The following is a 27130-nucleotide window of genomic DNA, read 5'->3' as shown; positions in this document are numbered from 1 at the left end:
CAGGAAAGGCAGGGCTGAAAGCGCCAAGCGTGTCAACAGCCCTAATGCTTATAACAACAGATTTTAGCCTTATCCCTCCACTCTTCACCCATCTCAGATACACCAGACTTAATATACCCCTGACTTTGCAGGAACAATTTATACTTTACACCAGTTACAATTCACCGGGTTGCTTCACTGGACATTAAGGCTGAGGAACTTACCCTGTTAGTAATGGTACGTATACTCCCTTGGCCAGGCAGATATGAAATATTTTACCCCTGTGCCAGTTCTAACAATCTTCACCCTCCAAAACCTATGCCAGACTAGATACACCCAGGATAATATTTCTGCATGAAATATGCTATATCACAAGAAAGCCTTAGCTGTAATAATGTCTGAGTTTAGATTATTTACCAGGCAGAGTGTCTGCGGCCACTAGACAAGTTAGGCCTCAACTTTAAGGTTACCGGACCAAGCAAAGCTGTTTGTTCTTGTGCGACGTCCGCTGCCCTTCTCCACAGCTAGGCTCGGGCAGGATATACCTGCCAAGAGGTATGGCATCGCTGGCTCGGTGGGCGTGTATGTGGACTTGAAGGATCTTACACAGCTGCTCGCTGCGTCAGTTCTCAGCTGCACCAAACACTACTGCTCTGCTGGCGTTCCCGGCCGCTACATGCTCGCCTACTTCATGTGCGTCACCTGACGCTAACCCGGCACCGAACACAGTGGTCTCTAAAGCCAGGGTAAATGCTTGTTAACTAGCAAAGGGCAATAAATTTTGAAAGACTTAAGAAACCAAAGAAAAAAAAACGGCACCTCGCCTCAGCAGCTCTGCTGAGGCGCCTACATGCCCCCTCGACCGACCAACAGACAAATCCGCCTTTAATTTCAGGTCCGGATCAGCACTACGACGCTGCAGAGCACTTGCTTAGAAACCATGCGGTTGTAGCGTTTCACTAACCGCACGTATCAGTAACCGGGACTTTCTGAAGTGAGAGTTGCGCGGCTTTCTCCAGCCCCAGCGTGCCAAGGAAGTCCCGCCTATAATGGGCGTTATCTAAGCCCATAGAAATTTGCGATACAGCCATATTGTCAGACCGGGGCAAGAAAGTAAATAAAGCCCACGCGGTTGTGAAGTCTCCGCTATAGGAAACACTGTAATTAGCCCAGATTGTGAACCGGAGGCTCCGGCAATAAAAAGTGCACACTACATTCCCCAGCGTCAGCCAAAAAAAACCCTTGAGCCATATGCATCAAATAACTATGAGCCCTGTAAGCGTGACATTTTTAAAGAAAGTGAGGCTAAAACCCTACCAGTTCCCATTGCTCTAAAGCCACCTGTAGCTCTACTCTAGAGGCTGACAAGGAATACGGCTACACCCTATAGTAAAATAGCACACTTTGGCACCATTTTAAAAATAATAAACTCTTGATTGAAGAATCTAAACTAACACCTCACTTTACCTCTTCCTATCACTAACACAGGCAAAGAGAATGACTGGAGTGGGAGGGAAGGGAGGAGCTATATATACACAGCTCTGCTGTGGTGCTCTTTGCCTCCTCCTGCTGACCAGGAGGCGATATCCCACAAGTAAGGATGAAATCCGTGGACTCATCTTATCTTGTAAAAGAAAAACAGAATTTATGCTTACCTGATAAATTACTTTCTCTTGTGATGTATCGAGTCCACAGATTCATCCTTTACTTGTGGGATATTCTCCTTCCCAACAGGAAGTGGCAAAGAGAGCACACAGCAGAGCTGTCCATATAGCTCCCCCTCCAGCTCGACCCCCCAGTCATTCGACCGACGGTTAGGAAGAAAAAGGAGAAACCATAGGGTGCAGTGGTGACTGTAGTTTAAATAAAAAAGCTACCTGACTTAATAGCCAGGGCGGGCCGTGGACTCGATACATCACAAGAGAAAGTAATTTATCAGGTAAGCATAAATTCTGTTTTCTCTTGTAAGATGTATCGAGTCCACGGATTCATCCTTTACTTGTGGGATAGCAATACCAAAGCTTTAGGACACAGATGAAGGGAGGGAACAAGACAGGTACCTTAAACGGAAGGCACCACTGCTTGTAAAACCTGTCTCCCAAAAATAGCCTCCGAAGAAGCAAAAGTATTGAATTTGGAAAATTTGGAAAAAGTATGCAGCGAAGACCAAGTCGCTGCCTTACAAATCTGTTCAACAGAAGCCTCATTTTTAAAAGCCCATGTGGAAGCCACTGCTCTTGTAGAATGAGCAGTAATTGTTTTGGGAGGCTGCTGGCCAGCAGTCTCATAGGCCAAACGGATGATGCTTTTCAGCCAAAAGGAAAGAGAGGTAGAAGTCGCCTTCTGACCTCTCCTCTTACCAGAATAGATAACAAACAATGAAGTTGTTTGTCTGAAATCCTTAGTTGCTTGTAAATAGAACTTTAAAGCACGAACCACATCAAGATTGTGTAACAGACGTTCCTTCTTCGAAGAAGGATTAGGACACAGAGAAGGAACAACAATTTCCTGGTTAATATTCTTATTAGACACAACCTTAGGAAGAAAACCGAGTTTGCTACGCAAAACTACCTTATCTGCATGGAAAACCAGGTAAGGTGAATGTAAAGCAGATAACTCTGAAACTCTTCGAGCAGAAGAGATAGCTACCAAAAACAAAAAACTTTCCAAGATAAAAGCTTAAGATCTATGGAATGTAAAGGTTCAAACGGAACCCCTTGCAGAACTGAAAGAACTAAATTCAGACTCCATGGTGGAGCCACAGGTCTATAAACAGGCTTGATTCTGACTAAAGCCTGACTAAACGCTTGAACGTCTGGTACCTCTGCCAGACGTTTGTGTAAAAGAATAGACAAAGCAGATATCTGTCCTTTTAAGGAACTAGCTGATAATCCTTTCTCCAATCCTTCTTGCAGAAAGGACAATATCCTGGGAATCCTAATCTTACTCCATGAGCAACCCTTGGATTCACACCAAAAAAGATATTTTCGCCAAATCTTATGGTAGATTTTCCTGGTGACAGGCTTTCTAGCCTGAATCAGAGAAACAACGCTTTGATAGAATTAGGCGTTCAATCTCCAAGCAGTCAGACGCAGAGAAATTTGATTTGGATGCTTGAAAGGACCTTGTATTAGAAGGTCCTGCCTCATTGGTAGTGTCCATGGTGGGACAGATGACATGTCCACTAGGTCTGCATACCAGGTCCTGCGTGGCCACGCAGGCGCTATAGAATCACCAAAGCCCTCTCCTGCTTGATTCTGGCAACCAGACGAGGGAGGAGAGGAAACGGTGGAAAAACATAGGCCAGATTGAAGGACCAAGGTGCTGCTAGAGCATCTATCAGCACCGCCTGGGGATCCCGGGACCTGGACCCGTAAAGAGGAAGTTTGGTGTTCTGACAGGACCCCATCAGATCCAATTCTGGAGTGCCCCATAGCTGAGTCAGCTGGGCAAATACCTCCGGGTGGAGTTCCCACTCCCCCGGGTGAAAAGTCTGATGACTTAGAAAATCCGCCTCCCAGTTGTCTACTCCTGGGATGTGAATTGCTGAGAGATGGCAGGAGTGATCCTCCGTCCACCTGATTATTTTGGTTACTTCCGTCATTGCTAGGGAATTCCTTGTTCCCCCTTGATGATTGACATAAGCTACAGTCGTGATGTTGTCCGACTGAAATCTGATGAATTTGGCCGCGGCTAGCTGAGGCCATGCCTGAAGCGTGTTGAATATCTCCCTCAGTTCCAGAATGTTTATCGGGAGAAGAACTTCTTCCCGAGACCATAAGCCCTGAGCTTTCAGGGAGTCCCAGACTGCACCCCAGCCCAACAGACTGGCGTCGGTCGTTACGATGATCCACTCTGGTCTGCGAGGGACCCTAGCACCTTTGTGAAAATTCTGGGAGCAGTGGCCAACCCGAAAGGAAGAGCCACAAACTGGTAATGCTTGTCCAGAAAGGCGAACCTGAGAAACTGGTGGTGATCTTTGTGGATAGGAATGTGCAGATCCGCATCCTTTAAATCCACGGTGGTCATATATTGACCCTCCTGGATCATTGGTAAGATTGTCTGAATGGTCTCCATCTTGAATGATGGGACTCTGAGGAATTTGTTTAGAATTTTGAGATCCAGGATTGGTCTGAAAGTTCCTTCTTTCTTGGGAACCACAAACAGGTTTGAGTAAAAACCCAGCCCTTGTTGCACAATTGGAACTGGGTGGATCACTCCCATTGTATGTAGGTCTTCTACACAGCGTAAGAACGCCTCTTTCTTTGTCTGGTCTGTAGACAGACGAGAAATGTGGAACCTTCCCCTTGGAGGGGAGTCCTTGAATTCTAGAAGATATCCCTGGGTTACAATCTCTAAGGCCCAGGGATCGTGTACGTCTCTTGCCCAGGCCTGAGCGAAGAGAGAGAGTCTGCCCCCTACTAAATCCGGTCCAGGATCTGGGGCTACCCCTTCATGCTGTCTTGGAGGCAGCTGCAGGCTTCTTGGCCTGTTTACCCTTGTTCCAGCCCTGGTAAGGTTTCCAGGCTGACCTGGGTTGGGAAGAGTTACCCTCTTGCTTTGCAGCAGGGGAGGATGAAGCGAGACCGCTCCTGAAATTCCGGAAGGAACGAAAATTATTTTGTTTGTTCTTTATCTTGAAGGACTTGTCCTGAGGGAGAGCATGGCCTTTTCCCCCAGTGATTTCTGAAATAATCTCTTTCAATTCAGGCCCGAAGAGGGTCTTTCCTTTGAAAGGGACGTTCAAGAGTTTGGATTTTGACGACACATCGGCCTACCAGGACTTTAGCCATAGCGCCCTGCGCGCTAAAATGGTGAAACCTGAATTCTTTGCCGCTAACTTAGCTAGTTGGAAAGCAGCATCTATGATAAAAGAATTAGCCAGCTTAAGAGCCTTAATTCTGTCCATAATGTCCTCATATGAGGTCTCCCCGTCTGGAGCGCATCTTCCAGCGCCTCGAACCAGAAAGCAGCTGCAGTAGTTACAGGAACAATGCACGCAATAGGTTGGAGAAGAAAACCTTGTTGAACAAAAATTTTCTTAAGTAAACCCTATAACTTTTTATCCATAGGGTCTTTGAAAGCACAACTGTCTTCAATTGGTATGGTTGTGGGTTTAGCAAGTGAAGAAATAGCCCCCTCCACCTTAGGGACCGTCTGCCACGAGTCCTGCATGGGGTCAGATATGGGGAACATTTTCTTAAAAACAGGAGGGGGAACGAAGGGAATACCTGTTCTATCCCACTCCCTAGTAACGATATCCGCAATCCTCTTAGGGACCGGGAACACATCAGTGTAAACAGGAACTTCCAGGTACTTGTCCATTTTACACAATTTCTCTGGAACCACCATAGGGTCGCAGTCATCCAGAGTAACTAATACCTCCCTGAGCAATAAGCAGAGGTGTTCTAGTTTAAAATTTAAAAGCCAATATATCTGAATCTGTCTGAGGAGATACCTTTCCTGAATCGGAAATTTCTCCCTCAGACAACACATCCCTCACCCCAACTTCAGAGCGTTGTGAGGGTATATCGGATACGGCTACTAAAGCGTCAGAATGTTCATTATCTGTTCTTAAAACAGAGATATCACGCTTTGCAGGTAACATGGGCAGTTTAGATAAGAACTCTGAGAGGGTATTATTCATAACTGCCGCCAAGTCTTGCAAGGTAAAAGAGTTAGACGTTGTTTGAGCGGGCGTAACTGGTTGTGACACTTGGGGAGAGGTTGACGGGCTAACCTCGTTACCTTCTGTCTGAGAATCATCTTGGGCCACATTTTTAAGTGTAACAATATGTTCTTTAAAGTGTATAGACATATCAGTACAAGTGGGACACATTCTGAGAGGGAGTTCCACCATGGCTTCTAAACACATTGAACAAGGATTTTCCTTGGTGTCAGACATGTTAAACAGACTAGTAGTAAAACAAGCAGGCTTGGAAATCACTTTAATCAAGTAAAAACACACTTTGAAAAAAAACGTTACTGTGCCTTTAAGAGATAAAAAAAAGGCACACAATTTTGCAAAACAGTGAAAAAATGCAGCAAACTCTTCGAATTTTTTACAGTATGTACCTAAAGCTTAGTAAGATTGCACCACTAGCAATAAAAACGATTAACCCCTTAATGCCCAAACCGGATCGACAGTAAGCCAAAAAAAACGGTTAAAAAACGTTCAGCACCTTGCCACAGCTCTGCTGTGGCCCTTCCTGCCCATAGGAACCAGATTTGTGGGGAAAAAGCTTCTTATAGGCCCTCAAACTGCAGCAGGACCCTCCATGTAAAACAGCCTGAACTTCTAGTCAAATATAACTGCGCATCCGAGGTGCAAAATTAGGCCCCTCCCACCTCACTACAGTGCTTGTGAGGCCTAAAGAAACACTCCAAAGTGTTTTAATATTAGCCATGTGGGTAACAACCCCTGAAAGAAACCCAAAGGAACTTTCAAAGTGTCTCAAAAAAACGATATTTTCAATAAAAAAACGTTAGCCTTGAAAGTAGTGTCAACCAGCATAAACTAGCCCTGTTATGTAAGCTTGAAATTCCATACTTAGTCTCTGAATACAGCTTACCCTTCCCTCATGGGGATATTATCAGTCTTCTCTAGCATTATCACAGTCTTCTCTAGAAAAGAAAAAAAAAAGACTGAACATACCTTATTGCAGCCTAACCTGCAAACCGTTCCCCCCAACTGAAGTTTTCTTGCACTCCTCAGTCCTTTGTGGGAACAGCAGTGGATTTTAGCTACAACATGCTAAAATCATCTTCCTCCCTGCAGAAATATTTGTCTCCTTTCTGCTACAGAGTAAATAGTACACACCAGTACCATTTAAAAACAGAATTTATGCTTACCTGATAAATTACTTTCTCCAACGGTGTGTCCGGTCCACGGTGTCATCCATTACTTGTGGGATATTCTCCTCCCCCACAGGGAAAGGCAAGGAGAGCACACAGCAAGAGCTGTCCATATAGTCCCTCCCAGGCTCCGCCCCCCAGTCATTCGACCGACGGTTAGGAGAAAAAAAGGAGAAACTATAGTGTGCCGTGGTGACTGTAGTGTATAGAGAAAGAAATTCTTCAAACCTGATTAAAAAACCAGGGCGGGCCGTGGACCGGACACACCGTTGGAGAAAGTAATTTATCAGGTAAGCATAAATTCTGTTTTCTCCAACATTGGTGTGTCCGGTCCACGGTGTCATCCATTACTTGTGGAAACCAATACCAAAGCTTTAGGACACGGATGAAGGGAGGGAGCAAATCAGGTTACCTAAACAGAAGGCACCACGGGGCTTGCAAAACCTTTCTCCCAAAAATAGCCTCCAAAGAAGCAAAAGTATCAAATTTGTAGAATTTGGACAAAGTGTGCAGAGAAGACCAGGTCACTGCCTTACATATCTGATCAACAGAAGCCTCGTTCTTGAAGGCCCATGTGGAAGCCACAGCACTAGTACAGTGAGCTGTGATTCGTTCAGGAGGCTGCCGTCCGGCAGTCTCGTAAGCCAATCGTATGATGCTTTTCAGCCAAAAGGAAAGAGAGGTAGCAGTAGCTTTTTTGACCTCTCCTCTTGCCAGAATAAACTACAAACAGAGAAGACGTTTGTCTGAAATCCTTTGTTGCTTCTAAATAGAACTTTAAAGCACGGACTACATCTAAATTGTGTAACAAGCGTTCCTTCTTTGAAACTGGATTCGGACACAAAGAAGGCACAACTATTTCCTGGTTAATATTCTTGTTGGAAACAACCTTTGGAAGGAAACCAGGTTTAGTACGCAAAACAACCTTATCTGAATTGAACACCAGATAGGGCGGATTACACTGCAGAGCAGATAATTCAGAAACTCTTCTAGCAGAAGAATAGCAACCAAAAACAGAACTTTCCAAGATAACAACTTGATATCTATGGAATGTAAGGGTTCAAACGGAACACCTTGAAGAACTGAAAGAACCAAATTTAGACTCCAGGGAGGAGTCAAGGGTCTGTAAACAGGCTTGATCCTGACCAAAGCCTGAACAAAAGCTTGAACATCTGGCACAGCTGCCAGTTGTTTGTGTAACAAGACAGATAAAGCAGAAATCTGTCCTTTTAGAGAACTCGCTGATAATCCCTTATCCAAACCTTCTTGGAGAAAGGAAAGGATCCTAGGAATTTTAATCTTGCTCCATGAGAATCCCTTGGATTCACACCAACAGATATATCTTTTCCATATTTTATGGTAATCTTTCTAGTCACAGGTTTTCTGGCTTGTACCAGAGTATCTATCACAGAATCAGAAAACCCACGCTTAGACAAAATCAAGCGTTCAATTTCCAAGCAGTCAGCTGGAGAGAAACTAGATTTGGATGTTCGAATGGACCTTGTACTAGAAGATCCTGTCTCAAAGGTAGCTTCCATGGTGGAGCCGATGAAATATTCACCAGGTCTGCATACCAAGTCCTGCGTGGCCACGCAGGAGCTATCAAAATCACTGAGGCCTTCTCCTGTTTGATCCTGGCTACCAGCCTGGGAATGAGAAGGAACGGTGGAAACGCATAAGCTAGGTTGAAAGTCCAAGGCGCCACTAATGCATCCACTAGAGTCGCCTTGGGATCCCTGGATCTGGACCCGTAGCAAGGAACCTTGAAGTTCTGATGAGACGCCATCAGATCCATGTCTGGAATGCCCCATAATTGGGTCAACTGGGCAAACACCTCCGGGTGGAGTTCCCACTCCCCCGGATGAAAGGTCTGACGACTCAGATAATCCGCCTCCCAGTTTTCCACTCCTGGGATGTGGATCGCAGACAGGTGGTAGGAGTGATCCTCCGCCCATTTGATGATCTTGGTCACCTCTCTCATCGCCAGGGAACTCCTTGTTCCCCCCTGATGGTTGAAGTAAGCAACAGTCGTCATGTTGTCTGATTGGAATCCTATGAATCTGGCCTTTGCTAGTTGAGGCCAAGCCCGGAGAGCATTGAATATCGCTCTCAGTTCCAGGATGTTTATCGGGAGAAGAGACTCTTCCCGAGACCATAGACCCTGAGCTTTCAGGGAATCCCAGACCGCGCCCCAGCCTAATAGACTGGCGTCGGTCATGACAATGACCCACTCTGGTCTGCGGAAGCTCATTCCCTGGGACAGGTGATCCTGAGTCAGCCACCAACGGAGTGAGTCTCTGGTCTTCTGATCTACTTGAATCACTGGAGACAAGTCTGTATAGTCCCCATTCCACTGTTTGAGCATGCACAGTTGTAATGGTCTTAGATGAATTCGCGCAAAAGGAACTATGTCCATTGCTGCAACCATCAACCGTACTACTTCCATGCACTGAGCTATGGAAGGCCGTAGAACAGAGTGAAGAACTTGACAAGCATTTAGAAGCTTTGACTCTCTGACATCTGTCAGGAAAATCTTCATTTCTAAAGAATCTATTGTTCCCAAGAAAGGGACTCTTGTTGACGGAGACGGGGAACTTTTTTCTATGTTCACCTACCACCCGTGAGATCTGAGAAAGGCTAGAACAATGTCTGTGTGAGCCTTTGTCTTTGAAAGAGACGACGCTTGAATTAGGATGTCTTCCAAGTAAGGTGCCACTGCAATGCCCCTGGGTCTTAGAACCGCTAGAAGTGACCCGAGCACCTTTGTGAAAATCCTTGGAGCAGTGGCTAGTCCGAATGGGAGAGCCACAATAGGTAATGTTTGTTCAGAAAGGCGAACCTTAGGAACTGATGATGATCTTTGTGGATAGGAATATGCAGATACGCATCCTTTAGATCCACGGTAGTCATAAATTGACCCTCCTGGATTGTAGGTAAAATCGTTCGAATAGTTTCCATTTTGAACGATGGCACTCTGAGAAATTTGTTTAGAATTTTTAAATCCAGAATTGGTCTGAAAGTTTCCTCTTTTTTTGGGAACTACAAACAGATTTGAGTAAAACCCCTGACCTTGTTCCACAGTTGGAACTGGGAGTATCACTCCCATCTTTAACAGGTCTTCTACACAATGTAAGAATGCCTGTCTCTTTACTTGGTTTGAAGATAAGTGAGACATGTGGAACCTAACCCTTGGGGGTAGTTCCTTGAATTCTAGAAGATAACCCTGAGAGACTATTTCTAGTGCCCAGGGATCCTGAACATCTCTTGCCCAAGCCTGAGCAAAGAGAGAGAGTCTGCCCCCTACTAGATCTGGTTCTGGATCGGGGGCTACCTCTTCATGCTGTCTTGGTAGCAGCAGCAGGTTTCTTGGCCTGTTTACCCTTGTTCCAGCCTTGCATTGATTTCCAAGCTGGTTTAGTCTGGGAAGCGTTACCCTCTTGTCTAGAGGCTGCCGAGTTGGAAGCCGGTCCTTTCCTGAAATTGCGAAAGGAACGAAAATTGGACTTATTCTTAGCCTTGAAAGGTTTATCTTGTGGGAGGGCATGGCCCTTTCCCCCAGTGATGACTGAAATAATCTCTTTCAATTCTGGCCCAAAAGGGGTCTTACCTTTGAAAGGGGTATTAAGCAATTTTGTCTTGGAAGATACATCCGCCGACCAAGACTTTAGCCAGAGCGCTCTGCGCGCCACAATTGTAAACCCTGAATTTTTTGCCGCTAACTGCAAAGCGGCGTCTAAAATAAAGGAATTAGCTAACTTAAGTGCGTAAATTCTGTCCATGACTTCCTCATACGGAGTCTCCCTACTGAGCGACTTTTCCAGTTCCTCGAACCAGAACCACGCCTCTGTAGTGACAGGAATAATGCACGAAATAGGTTGAAGGAGGTAACCTTGCTGTACAAAAATCTTTTTAAGCAAACCCTCCAATTTTTTATCCATAGGATCTTTGAAAGCACAATTGTCCTCAATAGGAATGGTCGTGCGCTTGGCTAGAGTAGAAAACTCCCCCTCGACCTTAGGGACTGTTTGCCATGTGTCCTTCCTGGGGTCGACCATAGGGAACAATTTCTTAAATATAGGAGGAGGGACAAAAGGTATGCCTGGCTTCTCTCACTCCTTATTCACTATGTCCGCCACCCGTTTAGGTATCGGAAAAGCATCAGGGTGCACCGGGACCTCAAGGAACTGTCCATCTTGCACAATTTTTCTGGGTTGACCAGATTGTCACAATCATCCAGAGTAGATAGCACCTCCTTAAGTAATGCGCGGAGATGCTCTAATTTAAATTTAAATGTCACAACATCAGGTTCTGCCTGCTGAGAAATTCTTCCTGTATCAGAAATTTCCCCATCTGACAAACCCTCCCTCACTGCCACTTCAGATTGGTGTGAGGGTATGACAGAAAAATTATCATCAGCGCCCTCCTGCTCTACAGTGTTTAAAACAGAGCAATCACGCTTTCTCTGAAATGCTGGCATTTTGGATAAAATATTAGCTATGGAGTTATCCATTACTGCCGTCAATTACTGAATAGTAACAAGCATTGGCGCGCTAGAAGTACTAGGGGTCGCCTGCGCGGGCATAACTGGTATAGACACAGAAGGAGATGATGTAGAACTATGTCTACTTCCTTCATCTGAGGAATCATCCTGGGCAACTTTACAATTTGTGACAGTTCTGTCCTTACCTTGTTTGGACGCAATGGCACAATTATCACACTATATTTGAAGGGGGAACTACATTGGCTACCATACATACAGAACATGATCTATCTGAAGATACAGACATGTTAAACAGGCTTAAACTGGTTAATAAAGCACAAAAACCGTTTTAAAACAAAACCGTTACTGTCTCTTTAAATGTTAAACAGGGCACCCTTTATTACTGAATATGTGAAAAACTATGAAGGAATTATCCAATCTTTACCAAATTTTCACCACAGTGTCTTAATACATTCAAAGTATTGCACCCCAATTTTCAAGCTGTTAACCCTTAAAATGTGGAAACCGGAGCCGTTTTTAATTTTAACCCCCTTACAGTCCCAGCCACAGCCTTTGCTGCAACTTCACCAATCCCAGGGGGGTATATGATACCAAATGAAGCCTTCTAGGAACGTTTTTAGTGGATTCCAGACCCTCACACATGCAGCTGCATGTACTGAACTCAAAATTAACTGCACAGTAATGGCGCGAAAATGAGGCTCTGCCTACTACAGAGAAAGGCCCTTCCTGACTGGGAAGGTGTCTTAACAAGTGCCTGGTGCTAAAAACGTTCCCCAATGTTATAAAAGTGTGAAATACAACTTCAAACTGCATATAATACTTAAATAAAGCAATCGATTTAGCCGCTAAAAGTGTCTACCAGTTTATAGCCCATAATAAGCCCTTTATTCTGATTGAGACTAAGAAAATGGCTTACCGATCCCCATGAGGGGAAAATGACAGCCTTCCAGCATTACACAGTCTTGTTAGAAATATGGCTAGTCATACCTTGAGCAGAAAAGTCTGCAAACTGTTCCCCCCAACTGAAGTTATCTCATCTCAACAGTCCTATGTGGAAACAGCAAACGATTTTAGTAACTGCTGCTAAAATCATAATCCTCTCACAAACAGAAATCTTCATCTCTTTCTGTTTCAGAGTAACTAGTACATACCAGCACTATTTTAAAATAACAAACTCTTGATAGAAGAATAAAAAACTACAACTAAACACCACAAACTCCTCACCATCCCCGAGGAGATGCTACTTGTTCAGAGCGGCAAGGAGAATGACTGGGGGGGGCGGAGCCTGGGAGGGACTATATGGACAGCTCTTGCTGTGTGCTCTCCTTGCCTTTCCCTGTGGGGGAGGAGAATATCCCACAAGTAATGGATGACACCGTGGACCGGACACACCAATGTTGGAGAAATAACAAAATCTTGCTTGTAGAAAATAAAAACGACATTTTTTTTTACCACATTCACTTTACCCTTCCGATTGCTTAGAGGCGGCAAAGAGAATGACTGGGGGGTGGAGCTGGAGGGGGAGCTATATGGACAGCTCTGCTGTGTGCTCTCTTTGCCACTTCCTGTTGGGAAGGAGAATATCCCACAAGTAAAAGGATAAATCCGTGGACTCGATACATCTTACAAGAGAAATCAAGCACAACTTGCTTCACCACCTCCATGAGAGGCAAAGTTTGCAAAACTAAGGTATAAGTGAGGTGGAAGGTGTATTTATAAGCATTTTGAGGTTTGGGAAACTTTGCCCCCTCCTGGTTGGAATTTATATCCCATACGTCACTAGCTCATACACTCTTGCCACTTACATGAAAGAAATGTAATTAGCTGTGTGTCACACTTGTGTGTTAGCTTACACACCGACAAGCCTCTGTCTTCACAAATCAACAACCCCATGGCCCATACCATCTCACTTGTGGGTGCACTACTTTGCTCACATGGCTGCCCATTCACTATAACTAAAGAAGCAATCAACAACCACTTCTTTAGTCATAGTCAACGGGCAACCGTAGGAGCAAAGTAGCACACCCGGGAGTGAAAGGGAATGGGCAATGTGGTTGTTGACTTGTGAAGACAGAGCAGACTCAGTTAAGCCAAGGTGCAGTGCTGTTGCCTGGGAGGGAACTACTCTAAAATTAGGTCTTCTTAAAACAATGAATTGCTTCATGTTTTAACACAATTTCCAATATCGGATTCAATGCAACCCCCACCCCTGATTAAAAATGGTAAATTTAAAAGTTTAAGTTAGGGATTTCCTTGCTTTTTAACGGTCGATAGAAAATATCCTCTAGCTTTAACATACCTATAGAAAAATACATTTAACCCCTTAGTGACCAGACCACTTTTCAATTTGTTGACCATCTGGGACCAAGGCTATTTTTGCATTTCTGCGATGTTTGTGTTTAACTGTTATTTTCCTCTTACTCATTTACTGTACCCACACATATTATATACCGTTTTTCTCGCCATTAAATGGACTTTCTAAAGATACCATTATTTTCATCATATCTTATAATTTACTATAAAAAAATTATAAAATATTAGGAAAAAAAAAAGAAAAAGAAATCTCTAACACATCTACAACCACCATAAAATACCAATGCTAAACAGTTTCTAAATTTTGTCTTGAGTTTAGAAATACCCAATGTTTACATGTTCTTTGCTTTTTTTGCAAGTTATAGGGCAATAAGTACAAGTAGCACTTTGCTATTTCAAAACCATGTTTTTTCAAAATTGGCGATAGTTACATTGTAACACCAATATCTGTCAGGAATCCCTGAATAACCCTTCAAATGTATATATTTTTTAAAAGAAGACAACCTAAGGTATTAAACTTGGGGTATTTTGACTTTTTTCATGCAACCATTTTACCACCAATCTATGCCAAAGTTTGGGGGGGGGAAAAATAATTAGATTTTTTGACAAATAGCAATTTAAGAATACATTTACTGATAAAATGGTAAGGGTTACTGCCAAATAACACCCTAATATGTCTTCAGTAGCATCTCCTGGGTACAGTGATACCACCCATGTATAGGTGTGTCGGGTTCTCTGTGGGCTAAAAGCCCTTATTTTTAGAGAGCGCATTCCAGTTTTTCAACTTGGAATTTTCACATCGGTCATCATGCACCCATGTCCTATTTGGGACATTTCTGAAGCTGGCCAATGGAATTTACCCCCATCAAACCATATATTTTTGAAAAGTAGACACCCTAGGGTATTTCAAATGCTGGTATTTTAACACTTTCCATGCACTAATTCAACCACAAGTCTTTGTCAAACTTTTGGGTAGTCATTTTTTTGTGTTATTTTTCACACACATTGTACTTTAGGCATGGATTTTCAGTTCCTGTTATTTGTTACTGCCAAAAACCACCTCAATATGTGTTCAACAACATCTCCCGAGTACAGTGATACCACCTATGTATAGGTGTGTCGGGTTCTCTGGGGGCTAAATGGCCTTATTTTTAGGTAGCGCATTCCAGTTTTTCAACTTGGAATTTTCACATCGGTCATCATGCACCCATGTCCTATTTGGGACATTTCTGAAGCTGGCCAATGGAATTTACAGCCATCAAACCATATATTTTTGAAAAGTAGACACCCTAGGGTTTTTCAAATGCTGATATTTTAACACTTTCCATGCACTAATTCAACCACCAGTCTTTGTCAAACTTTTGGGTAGTCATTTTTTTGTGTTATTTTTCACACACATTGTACTTTAGGCATGGATTTTCAGTTCCTGTTATGTGTTACTGCCAAAAAAACACCTCAATATGTGTTCAACAACCTCTCCTGAGTACAGTGATACCACCCATGTATAGGTGTGTGGTGTTCTCTGGGGGCTAAAAGGCCTTATTTTTAGGAAGCCCATTCCATTTTTTCCACTTTGAATTTTCACATCCCATGCACCCATGTCCTATTTAAGACATTTCTGAAGCCGGCCAATGTAATTTACCTCAATCAAACCATATATTTTTGAAAAGTAGACTTCCTAGGGTATTTCAAATGCAGGTATTTTAACACTTTCCATGCACTAATTTAACCACTAGTCTTTGTCAAACTATTGGGCATTCATATTTTTGTGTTATTGTTCACATACATTGTACTTTAGACATGGATTCACAGCTCCTGTTATGTGTTACTACCAAAGAAGACACCAATATGTGGTCACCAACATCTCCTGAGTTCAGTGATACCACCTATGCATAGGTTTGGTGGCTTGTTTGGGGGGTGCAATGCCAAATGTCTGACATGCGTTTGTGATTTTTTTTCACATTTAACATATTTTCTTTGCCTATCGTCTTTTTGGGGGGTCTTTTAACATACCCCAATTTATTTGTTTTCCATGAATGTGCATATATTTGAAAAGTTGACACCCCAAGGTATTGTATATGGTGTGCTTTGATGCCTTTGAAGCAACCGTTTTAGCCCAAAAAATTGGAGAAAGTGTATGGTGGTAATTTTTCAATTTTCATTTTTACAGACACATTGCTTTTTGACTATGATTTAGGAGAGACTGTTGTAAGTTATTGCAAAAGAATACTTCAGGTTGTTTTCTGCAAGGCACCCTGAGTACACCAAGGCCCCCATGCATAGGTTTGCCAGGATTTTGGGAAGGTTATGTTACAATGTTATGACTTGTGATTTTAGTTATTAACAATGAGAGTATTTCTTCTGATAGGCCTATCTTTAGTTTGTGGCCTATCGCATACCCCACTTTTATTTATTGCCATGAAAGTGTATATTTTTAAATGTTGACACCCCAAGGTATTGTATATGGTGTGCTTTGATGCCTTTGAAGCAACCGTTTTAGCCCAAAAAATTGGAGAAAGTGTATGGTGGTAATTTTTCAATTTTCATTTTTACAGACACATTGCTTTTTGACTATGATTTAGGAGAGACTGTTGTAAGTTATTACAAAAACATACTTCAGGTTGTTTTTTGCAAGGCACCCTGAGAACACCTATGTCCCCTATGCATAGGTTTGACAGGGGTTTTGGTTAAAAAAAAAAAAAAAAAAACAGGCCCAATTTTAGAAAAAAATAGAGTAGTGAAATGTAAAAATCTGGCACAGTAAAAGTAAAAAAAAAACAAAAAACCATCTAACAGTAAACATAACCAAAAAAAAATAATATATATATATATATATATATATATATATATATATATATATATATATATATATATATATATATATATATATATATAACACCAAATGTATTTATTTTTTTAAAAATTGACCATTGTATGGTACCGCTTGAAGCAGTCCCCAATGCAGAGTGCAGGCTGTCCAGGGCAATCAGGACAGTGATATATGGTGTCCCTTCTCTTCCCCCTCTTGGTACAGACTCTGCATTTTTTTTGTGGTTTCTGCTTTGCGGCAGTAGGGGGGGATTTTAAAAATAAAATGAGTAGCCCCAACTCTGCTCTCTCCCATCACCGCCCGGGGAGCAGGTGCATCATGATACAAAATCCCAGTAATAATCTGGAGCTGAAACTGTAAAAAAGTTTTTTTTAACTCTGGGGTTTGCTTTTTTGAACAACAAAAAAGCGTTGTGGGTTGCAATCTGCATTAGGTAAATTGCAACCTTTTTGTACAAGGCCCTTGTCTTCCGCATAATTAGGTAGGGCTGCAGCAGCTGATCAGCCAGATCAACCCCACCAATATGCCGGTTATAAGACTTGATGCACACTGGCTTCCTTATGATCTCAGCTCTGCCACGTACAGAAACCGCCACCGTCCTCTCTGTGTGGATGGTGGTAAGAAGGTATACATCCTTCTTGTCTCTGTACTTAAGTGCCAACAGCTCCTCTTGGCGCAGAGCTGAGGTCTCCCCCCTTCGTAGCCGGGTGCGTACAAGTTGTCCTGGGAAACCTGTGCGGTTCTTTAATTGTACCGCAAGCTACTGTATCTAAGCAATACAGTAGCTTGAACAAAAGGACACTTGTATAAAAATTGTCTAAGTACAAGTGATACCCTTTGTTCATTAGGGGTAATATCAGGTCCCAGACAATCTTGCCAGTGGTTCCCATATGTTCTGGGCAACCTGGAGGGTCAAGGTGGCTATCCTTTCCCTCATACACCTGGAAGGCCTGAGTATACCCAGTCTCGCTGTCACAGAGCTTATACACCTTTACCCCATATCTGGAGCGTTTGGAAGGAATATACTGCTTGAATCCCAGCCTTCCCTTATACTTCATTAGGGATTCATCAACACATATATTCCTTCCAGGTGTATAAGCCTCTGCAAACCTGGCAGAAAAGTGGGTTATCAGGGGGCGGATTTTATACAGCCTGTCAAATTGGGGATGCTCCCTAGGGGGGCACAGGCTGTTGTCGCTGAAGTGCATGAAATGCAGAATCATTTCATACCTCTTCCTCGACATAGTATGGGAGAAAATGGGGGTAGAGCAGATGGGGCTACTACTCCAGTAGGAGCGAATGGAGAGTTTCTTTATGATGCCCATCAGCATAGTCAATGCCCAGAATTTTTTTTAATTCTGGCACATTGATGGGGGCCCATTGCTGCTTTGCCAAATATGTTCCAGGCTTTGCAGCACGGAACTGATGGGCATATAAATTAGTTTGGGCGACAATGTTCCCCAATATATCATCGCCCAGAAACACTTCCAGAAACTGCTGGGGGCTAAAACCTGCCACATCTATATTTATGCCAGCATTTGCTGTGAAGGGTGGGATATCTGGACTCTGGAGATGAGGCGTTACCCACTCTTCAGCAGCAATGGCAGCAACACGCCTCCTTCTGGCAGGGGGGCTAGCAGCCACAAATACATCACTATCAGTTGAGACTGCATCTAGTGATGTATGAGCACATGGCAGGGTCAAAATTGGGGTCTGAGTCAGAAATAGAGGCATCTGACTCTGACGCAAGGATGGCATACGCCTCCTCAGCACTATATCTTTTCTGTGACATTTTTGTATCTGTCACAGAAAAACAGAATTTATGTTTACCTGATAAATTACTTTCTCCAACGGTGTGTCCGGTCCACGGCGTCATCCTTACTTGTGGGATATTCTCTTCCCCAACAGGAAATGGCAAAGAGCCCAGCAAAGCTGGTCACATGATCCCTCCTAGGCTCCGCCTACCCCAGTCATTCGACCGACGTTAAGGAGGAATATTTGCATAGGAGAAACCATATGTTACCGTGGTGACTGTAGTTAAAGAAAATAAATTATCAGACCTGATTAAAAAAACCAGGGCGGGCCGTGGACCGGACACACCGTTGGAGAAAGTAATTTATCAGGTAAACATAAATTCTGTTTTCTCCAACATAGGTGTGTCCGGTCCACGGCGTCATCCTTACTTGTGGGAACCAATACCAAAGCTTTAGGACACGGATGAAGGGAGGGAGCAAATCAGGTCACCTAAATGGAAGGCACCACGGCTTGCAAAACCTTTCTCCCAAAAATAGCCTCAGAAGAAGCAAAAGTATCAAATTTGTAAAATTTAGAAAAAGTGTGCAGTGAAGACCAAGTCGCTGCCTTACATATCTGATCAACAGAAGCCTCGTTCTTGAAGGCCCATGTGGAAGCCACAGCCCTAGTGGAGTGAGCTGTGATTCTTTCAGGAGGCTGCCGTCCGGCAGTCTCATAAGCCAATCGGATAATGCTTTTAATCCAGAAGGAGAGAGAGGTAGAAGTTGCTTTTTGACCTCTCCGTTTACCAGAATAAACAACAAACAAAGACAAAGTTTGTCTGAAATCCTTAGTAGCTGCTAAGTAAAATTTGAGAGCACGAACTACATCCGAGTTGTGCAACAAACGTTCCTTCTTTGAAACTGGATTAGGACACAAAGAAGGCACAACTATCTCCTGGTTAATGTTTTTGTTAGAAATAACTTTTGGAAGAAAACCAGGTTTAGTACGCAAAACCACCTTATCTGCATGGAACACCAGATAAGGAGAAGAACACTGCAGAGCAGATAATTCTGAAACTCTTCTAGCAGAAGAAATTGCAACCAAAAACAAAACTTTCCAAGATAATAACTTAATATCAACGGAATGTAAGGGTTCAAACGGAACCCCCTGAAGAACTGAAAGAACTAGGTTGAGACTCCAAGGAGGAGTCAAAATTTTGTAAACAGGCTTGATTCTAACCAGAGCCTGAACAAAGGCTAGAACATCTGGCACAGCTGCCAGCTTTTTGTGAAGTAACACAGACAAGGCAGAAATCTGTCCCATCAAGGAACTTGCAGATAATCCTTTTTCCAATCCTTTTGAAGGAAGGATAGACTCTTAGGAATCTTAACCTTGTCCCAAGGGAATCCTGCAGATTCACACCAACAGATATACCAAATTATGTGGTAATTTTTCTGGTTACAGGCTTTCAGGCCTGAACAAGAGTATTAATAACAGAATCTGAGAACCCTCGCTTTGATAAGATCAAGCGTTCAATCTCCAAGCAGTCAGCTGGAGTGGGTCGAACGGACCTAGAACAAGAAGGTCTCGTCTCAAAGGTAGCTTCCATGGTGGAGCCGATGACATATTCACCAGATCTGCATACCAAGTCCTGCGTGGCCACGCAGGAGCTATCAAAATCACCGACGCCCTCTCCTGATTGATCCTGGCTACCAGCCTGGGGATGAGAGGAAACGGCGGGAACACATAAGCTAGTTTGAAGGTCCAAGGTGCTACAAGTGCATCCACTAGAGCCGCCTTGGGATCCCTGGATCTGTACCCGTAGTAAGGAACTCTGAAGTTCTGACGAGAGGCCATCAGATCCATGTCTGGAATGCCCCACGGTTGAGTGACTTGGGCAAAGATTTCCGGATGGAGTTCCCACTCCCCCGGATGCAATGTCTGACGACTCGGAAAATCCGCTTCCCAATTTTCCACTCCTGGGATGTGGATAGCAGACAGGTGGCAGGAGTGAGACTCCGCCCATAGAATGATTTTGGTCACTTCTTCCATCGCTAGGGAACTCCTTGTTCCCCCCTGATGGTTGATGTATGAACTTGGCCCTCGCTAGCTGAGGCCAAGCTTTGAGAGCATTGAATATCGCTCTCAGTTCCAGAATATTTATCGGTAGAAGAGATTCTACCCGAGACCAAAGACCCTGAGCTTTCAGGGATCCCCAGACTGCGCCCCAGCCCATCAGACTGGCGTCGGTCGTGACAATGACCCACTCTGGTCTGCGGAAGGTCATCCCTTGTGACAGGTTGTCCAGGGACAGCCACCAACGGAATGAGTCTCTGGTCCTCTGATTTACTCGTATCTTCGGAGACAAGTCTGAATAGTCCCCATTCCACTGACTGAGCATGAACAGTTGTAATGGTCTTAGATGAATGCGCACAAAAGGAACTATGTCCATTGCCGCTACCATCAAACCTATCACTTCCATGCACTGCGCTATGGAAGGAAGAGGAACGGAATGAAGTATCCGACAAGAGTCTAGAAGTTTTGTTTTTCTGGCTTCTGTCAGAAAAATCCTCATTTCTAAGGAGTCTATTATAGTTCCCAAGAAGGGAACCCTCGTTGACGGAGATAGAGAACTCTTTTCCACGTTCACTTTCCATCCGTGAGATCTGAGAAAGGCCAGGACAATGTCCGTGTGAGCCTTTACTTGAGGAAGGGACGACGCTCGAATCAGAATGTCGTCCGAGTAAGGTACTACAGCAATGCCCCTTGGTCTTAGCACCGCCAGAAGGGACCCTAGTACCTATGAGAAAATCCTAGGAGCAGTGGCTAATCCGAAAGAAAACGCCACGAACTGGAAATGCTTGTCCAGGAATTCAAACCTTAGGAACCGATGATGTTCCTTGTGGATAGGAATATGTAGATACGCATCCTTGAAATCCACCTTGGTCATGAATTGACCTTCCTGGATGGAAGGAAGAAGTGTTCGAATGGTTTCCATCTTGAACGATGGAACCTTGAGAAACTTGTTCAAGATCTTGAGATCTAAGATTGGTCTGAACGTTCCCTCTTTTTTGGGAACTATGAACAGATTGGAGTAGAACCCCATCCCTTGTTCTCCTAATGGAACAGGATGAATCACTCCCATTTTTAGCAGGTCTTCTACCCAATGTAAGAATGCCTGTCTTCTTATGTGGTCTGAAGACAACTGAGACCTGTGGAACCTCCCCCTTGGAGGAAGCCCCTTAAACTCCAGAGAATAACCTTGGGAGACTATTTCTAGCGCCCAAGGATCCAGAACATCTCTTGCCCCAGCCTGAGCGAAGAGAGAGAGTCTGCCCCCCACCAGATCCGGTCCCGGATCGGGGGCCCGCATTTCATGCTGTCTTGGTAGCAGTGGCAGGTTTCCTGGCCTGCTTTCCTTTGTTCCAGCCTTGCATAGGTCTCCAGGCTGGATTGGCTTGAGAAGTATTACCTTCCTGCTTAGAGGACGTAACTTAGGTTTATTTTTGGTCTTGAAAAGACCTATCCTGAGGAAGGGCGTGGCCCTTGCCCCCAGTGATATCAGAGATAATCTCTTTCAAGTCAGGGCCAAAGAGTGTTTTCCCCTTGAAAGGAATGTCAAGCAATTTGTTCTTGGAAGACGCATCCGCTGCCCAAGATTTTAACCAAAGCGCTCTGCGCCACAATAGCAAACCCAGAATTTTTTCGCCGCTAACCTAGCCAATTGCAAGGTGGCGTCTAGGGTGAAAGAATTAGCCAATTTAAGAGCACGAATTCTGTCCATAATCTCCTCATAAGAAGAAGAATTACTAATAATCGCCTTTCCTAGCTCATCAAACTAGAAACACGCGGCTGCAGTGACAGGGACAATGCATGCAATTGGTTGTAGAAGGGAACCTTGCTGAACAAACATCTTTAGCAGACCTTCTAATTTTTTATCCATAGGATCTTGGAAAGCACAACTATCTTCTATGGGTATAGTGGCGCGCTTGTGTAGAGTAGAAACCGCCCCCTCGACCTTGGGGACTGTCTGCCATCAGTCCTTTCTGGGGTCGACTATAGGAAAACAATTTTATAAATATGGGGGGAGGTACTAAAGGTATACCGGGCCTGTCCCATTCTTTACTAACAATGTACGCCACCCGCTTGGATATAGGAAAAGCTTCGGGGGGCCCCGGGGCCTCTAAGAACTTTTCCATTTTACATAGTGGTTCTGGAATGACCAGATAATCACAATCATCCAAATTGGATAACACCTCCTTAAGCAGAGCGCGGAGATGTTCCAACTTAAATTTAAAAGTAATCACATCAGGTTCAGCTTGTTGAGAAATGTTTCCTGAATCTGAAATTTCTCCCTCAGACAAAACCTCCCTGGCCCCCTCAGACTGGTGTAGGGGCCCTTCAGAAACCATATCATCAGCGTTCTCATGCTCTACAGAATTTTCTAAAACAGAGCAGTCGCGCTTTCGCTGATAAGTGGGCATATTGGCTAAAATGTTTTTGATAGAATTATCCATTACAGCCGTTAAATGTTGCATAGTAAGGAGTATTGGCGCACTAGATGTACTAGGGGCCTCCTGTATGGGCAAGACTGGTGTAGACGAAGGAGGGGATGATGCAGTACCATGCTTACTCCCCTCACTTGAGGAATCATCTTGGGCATCATTTTTACTAAATTTTTTTATGACATAAAATACATATAGTTAAATGAGAAGGAACCTTGGTTTCCCCACAGTCAGAACACAATCTATCTGGTAGTTCAGACATGTTAAACAGGCATAAACTTGATAACAAAGCACAAAAAACGTTTTAAAATAAAACCGTTACTGTCACTTTAAATTTTAAACTAAACACACTTTATTACTGCAATTGCGAAAAAGTATGAAGGAATTGTTCAAAATTCACCAAAATTTCACCACAGTGTCTTAAAGCCTTAAAAGTATTGCACACCAAATTTGGAAGCTTTAACCCTTAAAATAACGGAACCGGAGCCGTTTTTATATTTAACCCCTTTACAGTCCCTGGAATCTGCTTTGCTGAGACCCAACCAAGCCCAAAGGGGAATACGATACCAAATGATGCCTTCAGAAAGACTTGTCTATGTATCAGAGCTCCACACACATGCAGCTGCATGCCATGCTGTCCTCAAAAACAAGTGCGCCATACCGGCGCGAAAATGAGGCTCTGACTATGATTAGGGAAAGCCCCTAAAGAATAAGGTGTCAAAAACAGTGCCTGCCGATATAATCATATCAAAATACCCAGAATAAATGATTCCTCAAGGCTAAATATGTGTTAATAATGAATCGATTTAGCCCAGAAAAAGTCTACAGTCTTAATAAGCCCTTGTGAAGCCCTTATTTACTATCTTAATAAACATGGCTTACCGGATCCCATAGGGAAAATGACAGCTTCCAGCATTACATCGTCTTGTTAGAATGTGTCATACCTCAAGCAGTAAGAGACTGCACACTGTTCCCCCAACTGAAGTTAATTGCTCTCAACAGTCCTGTGTGGAACAGCCATGGATTTTAGTTACGGTGCTAAAATCATTTTCCTCATACAAACAGAAATCTTCATCTCTTTTCTGTTTCTGAGTAAATAGTACATACCAGCACTATTTTAAAATAACAAACTCTTGATTGAATAATAAAAACTACAGTTAAACACTAAAAAACTCTAAGCCATCTCCGTGGAGATGTTGCCTGTACAACGGCAAAGAGAATGACTGGGGTAGGCGGAGCCTAGGAGGGATCATGTGACCAGCTTTGCTGGGCTCTTTGCCATTTCCTGTTGGGGAAGAGAATATCCCACAAGTAAGGATGACGCCGTGGACCGGACACACCTATGTTGGAGAAACAATTACTAAAAAAAATTAAATTAACTAAATTAATTAACTAAATTAACTAGCAAAAAAGTACAGCTATGCTACTGCCAGTGATTTATAGCGATCACTGGCAAGCTAGGGGTTAATGGCTCTGAAAATTAAATTAACTAAATGTTTCTGAAAAGAGCCTTTGGGTTTTTAAAAAATAACAACAAAATTAACCCCTAAAAAAATGCACAGACAGCAAAAAAGTACAGCTATGCAACTGCCAGTGATTTATAGCGATCACTGGCAAGCTAGGGGTTAATGGCTCTGAAAATTAAATTAACTAAATGTTTCTGAAAAGAGCCTTTGGGTTTTTAAAAAAATTACAACAACAAAATTAACCCCTAAAAAAATGCACAGACAGCAAAATGCAGCAAAAAAAAAGTTCACCTATGCTACTGCCAGTGATATATAGTGATCACTGGCAAGCTAGGGGTTAATGGCTCTGAAAAGAGCCTTTGGTTCTATATTTTTTAACAAATAAAAGAAATAAATCTCTCTCTCTGCTAAATACAGATCTCTCTCTCTCTCTCTCTCTCCAACAAAATGGCAAGTGAGGAGAGGGAGGGAGATCCACACTGATCATAGTCAATATTTACAAATATTGACATGATCAGACAAATGGGGTATTTTATTATTATTATTTTTTTAGGGTGGGAGGCTCAGATTGGGTGACCCTAGCTTGCCCCTATGATGATGCAGGCTAGGGACACCCCCAGAGGCCCCATGATGCACTGGGCATCGCCATCTTGGATGCCTAGTGAAGGGGGAGGGGGGGGGGGGCTATTTGGGCTTTTTTTTTTTATTATTTTATCCAGGGTTTTTTTTTTTTTTTTTAATTTATTATTTAATAACCAACTAAGTGCCTCGACCCACCGAGGCACTTAGCACACAAGCAGAGCATCGGAAGCGTGTCCGATCACTTCCGATGCTCTGAAACACTGCCGGGCTCCACGTGGAGCGAAACCGGAAGTGATCACTTGTGGGGGAGTGAACAATCCGGTCCCGGCACTCGGGAACAGTATTGCAGGATGCGTAGACATCAAGGCAAGCCTGCAATACTGTTAGAGCAGCTGGAAGCGATTTCGATCGCTTCCAGTGCTCTGTTAAACCGACGACGTATGCCATACGTCCTCGGTCGTTAAGTGCTTTTTTTTTGAGGACGTATGGCATACGTCGTCGGTCGTTAAGGGGTTAAAGAACAATGAGGTATATAACTAGGTAAGATTTGAACCAACCATAAGAAATGTTGTTACAAAATTAATTTTCAGAACTAAACTAGAAGAGATCTGTACATCTTTCATGTGAAAAGTGCGAGTATATGATTTGTAATAATTGTCTTTACTGCATATAAGATGATAATTTTATCTGTTTTTAGAAATAATGAAAACAGCAAAATTAAATTAGTTTTCTAAAGTTTACTATGGATTGCATCATCTGTGGACATTTTAAGGGACACTATTAAACTTAATACACACAGTGAGAAGCGCTCTCACAGGAACGAACAACCAGCTCAATAACTCGTTGGCCTGTTCTATGGCAATTTACCACCTGGGTGCAGCTTCTTTTAAACCCAGTAAAGGCTTTTCACAGAGTAGAACTTTCCTGAAGTAAATCCTCTGTCTGATCTCGCCTATTACGGGTCAGTCCAGTGCCAAAATTCCAGGCAGTTCCTCTCTGAACAAGGAACATGGTAACCCCAAACTATCGTTTCAGCCTTCATTGGGCCTCATCAGTGAGGTGTAGCCATATTCCTCTAAGCACACTGCGCAAGGAGTTCACGTTTGGTTGCCCCTTTTCCCTTAGGGAGACTAAATACAGAGAGAAGCACACTCTCTGGAATGAACAACCAGCTCAATAACATTGTTAGCGTGTTCTATGCCGATTTACCACCTGAGTGCAGTTCTTTTTAGCCCAGTAATTCTTTTCACTGAGTAAACCTTTCCTGTAGTAAATCAGTCTGATCTCTCCTATTAGTTAGTCCAGCACGGAAATACCAGGCAATTCCTCTCCAAACATTAAACACTGCAACTGATACATTATTTTTTAGCAATATTTGTATATGGTCTGTTAATTTTATTAACATAACTAATGGTTTATACCCTCTTTTCTCTTATCACAGTAACAAAGAATTTAGCAAGTGTTTTCAGCGCAATTAAAAGATATTTTTATTGCTTCAACTACTATGTTTTAAAGAGTTAATCTCTTTATCTTGATGGGTATTTTTGTGACATCTGTTTTCCTGTAAATCTTGAGATAAGATGAAGCTGGTTAATATTTTGATTCACTACAGACGCTGACAGAAACAACAAGTGGATCACACAAACATGGATTACGATATTAATAAATAAAATGCTTAATTTTACATAAGAGAAATATTTATCTAAATAAATACAAATATACATTAAAAAAAAAAAAATCTACCAACTAGGCTGCGCTGCCATCCTTTCCATGTATTCTCTGGCCAGACTCAGTGCTTCTGTGTTATCCGGGTACAAGACACAGAACATTGCCAGTGCACCAAGATTGTTGCCATAAATCTCATTCCACCTGGCAGAAAAATCTTTTGGATCCCATGGTGGGAGGTATTCACTGGGGTTGGTTAGCATAACATGGACTGCTTCATTTATTCGGGATGCAATGTGCCGATGAGTACCCACTGCTTGGGCACGCAGCTCTTCCATCTCACCCTTAGAGAAGAACAACATTGGAAACCCATCATACTTTGCATTAATGAATGGTACTTGTAGATTTGTGCTTTCTTGTGCGCCATGGATGACAACCCAACAAAGGAGGTGTATGAAAAATACACTGGGAGCTCCCCGAGTGTGGGTCTTCATTGTGGCATCAGATCTCCAGCTAGCAGGCTTTGCCAGACCATTTTTGACTCAGCCTAAAGAAAAATATAAAACACAAATATCAGTAAATTATAGGGGGAAGAAAAAATACTTATGAGCATAGGTATAAAAGAAAAAATTAAATGTCTTTGTAGAGCATAAAGTGTTCTAATGATGATACATTCATAATATTATAAGAAGGGGAA

General features: G+C 43.1%; 1 protein-coding gene across 3 annotated transcripts in view; it reads right to left on the bottom strand.

The window, feature by feature from the left end:
• DSE (dermatan sulfate epimerase) overlaps positions 1 to 27130 on the bottom strand; it is a 229839-nt gene that overhangs the window by 82492 nt on the left and 120217 nt on the right. For 2 of the 3 annotated variants that reach the window (XM_053710880.1, XM_053710881.1), the window contains exon 2: positions 26512 to 26980. In XM_053710880.1, coding sequence (XP_053566855.1) covers positions 26512 to 26927 — 416 coding nt within the window. In that variant the 5' untranslated portion in view covers positions 26928 to 26980. Of the gene's footprint in view, positions 1 to 26511; positions 26981 to 27130 lie in introns of those variants that run through there. The other variant, XM_053710882.1, reaches the window with a different exon arrangement.

The sequence above is a fragment of the Bombina bombina genome, chromosome 4 (assembly GCF_027579735.1).
Source record: "Bombina bombina isolate aBomBom1 chromosome 4, aBomBom1.pri, whole genome shotgun sequence".
NCBI classification, from domain to species: Eukaryota; Metazoa; Chordata; class Amphibia; order Anura; family Bombinatoridae; genus Bombina; species Bombina bombina.
The sequence above is the reverse complement of the archived record's forward strand: the minus strand, read 5'-3'. Positions and strand labels throughout refer to the sequence as shown.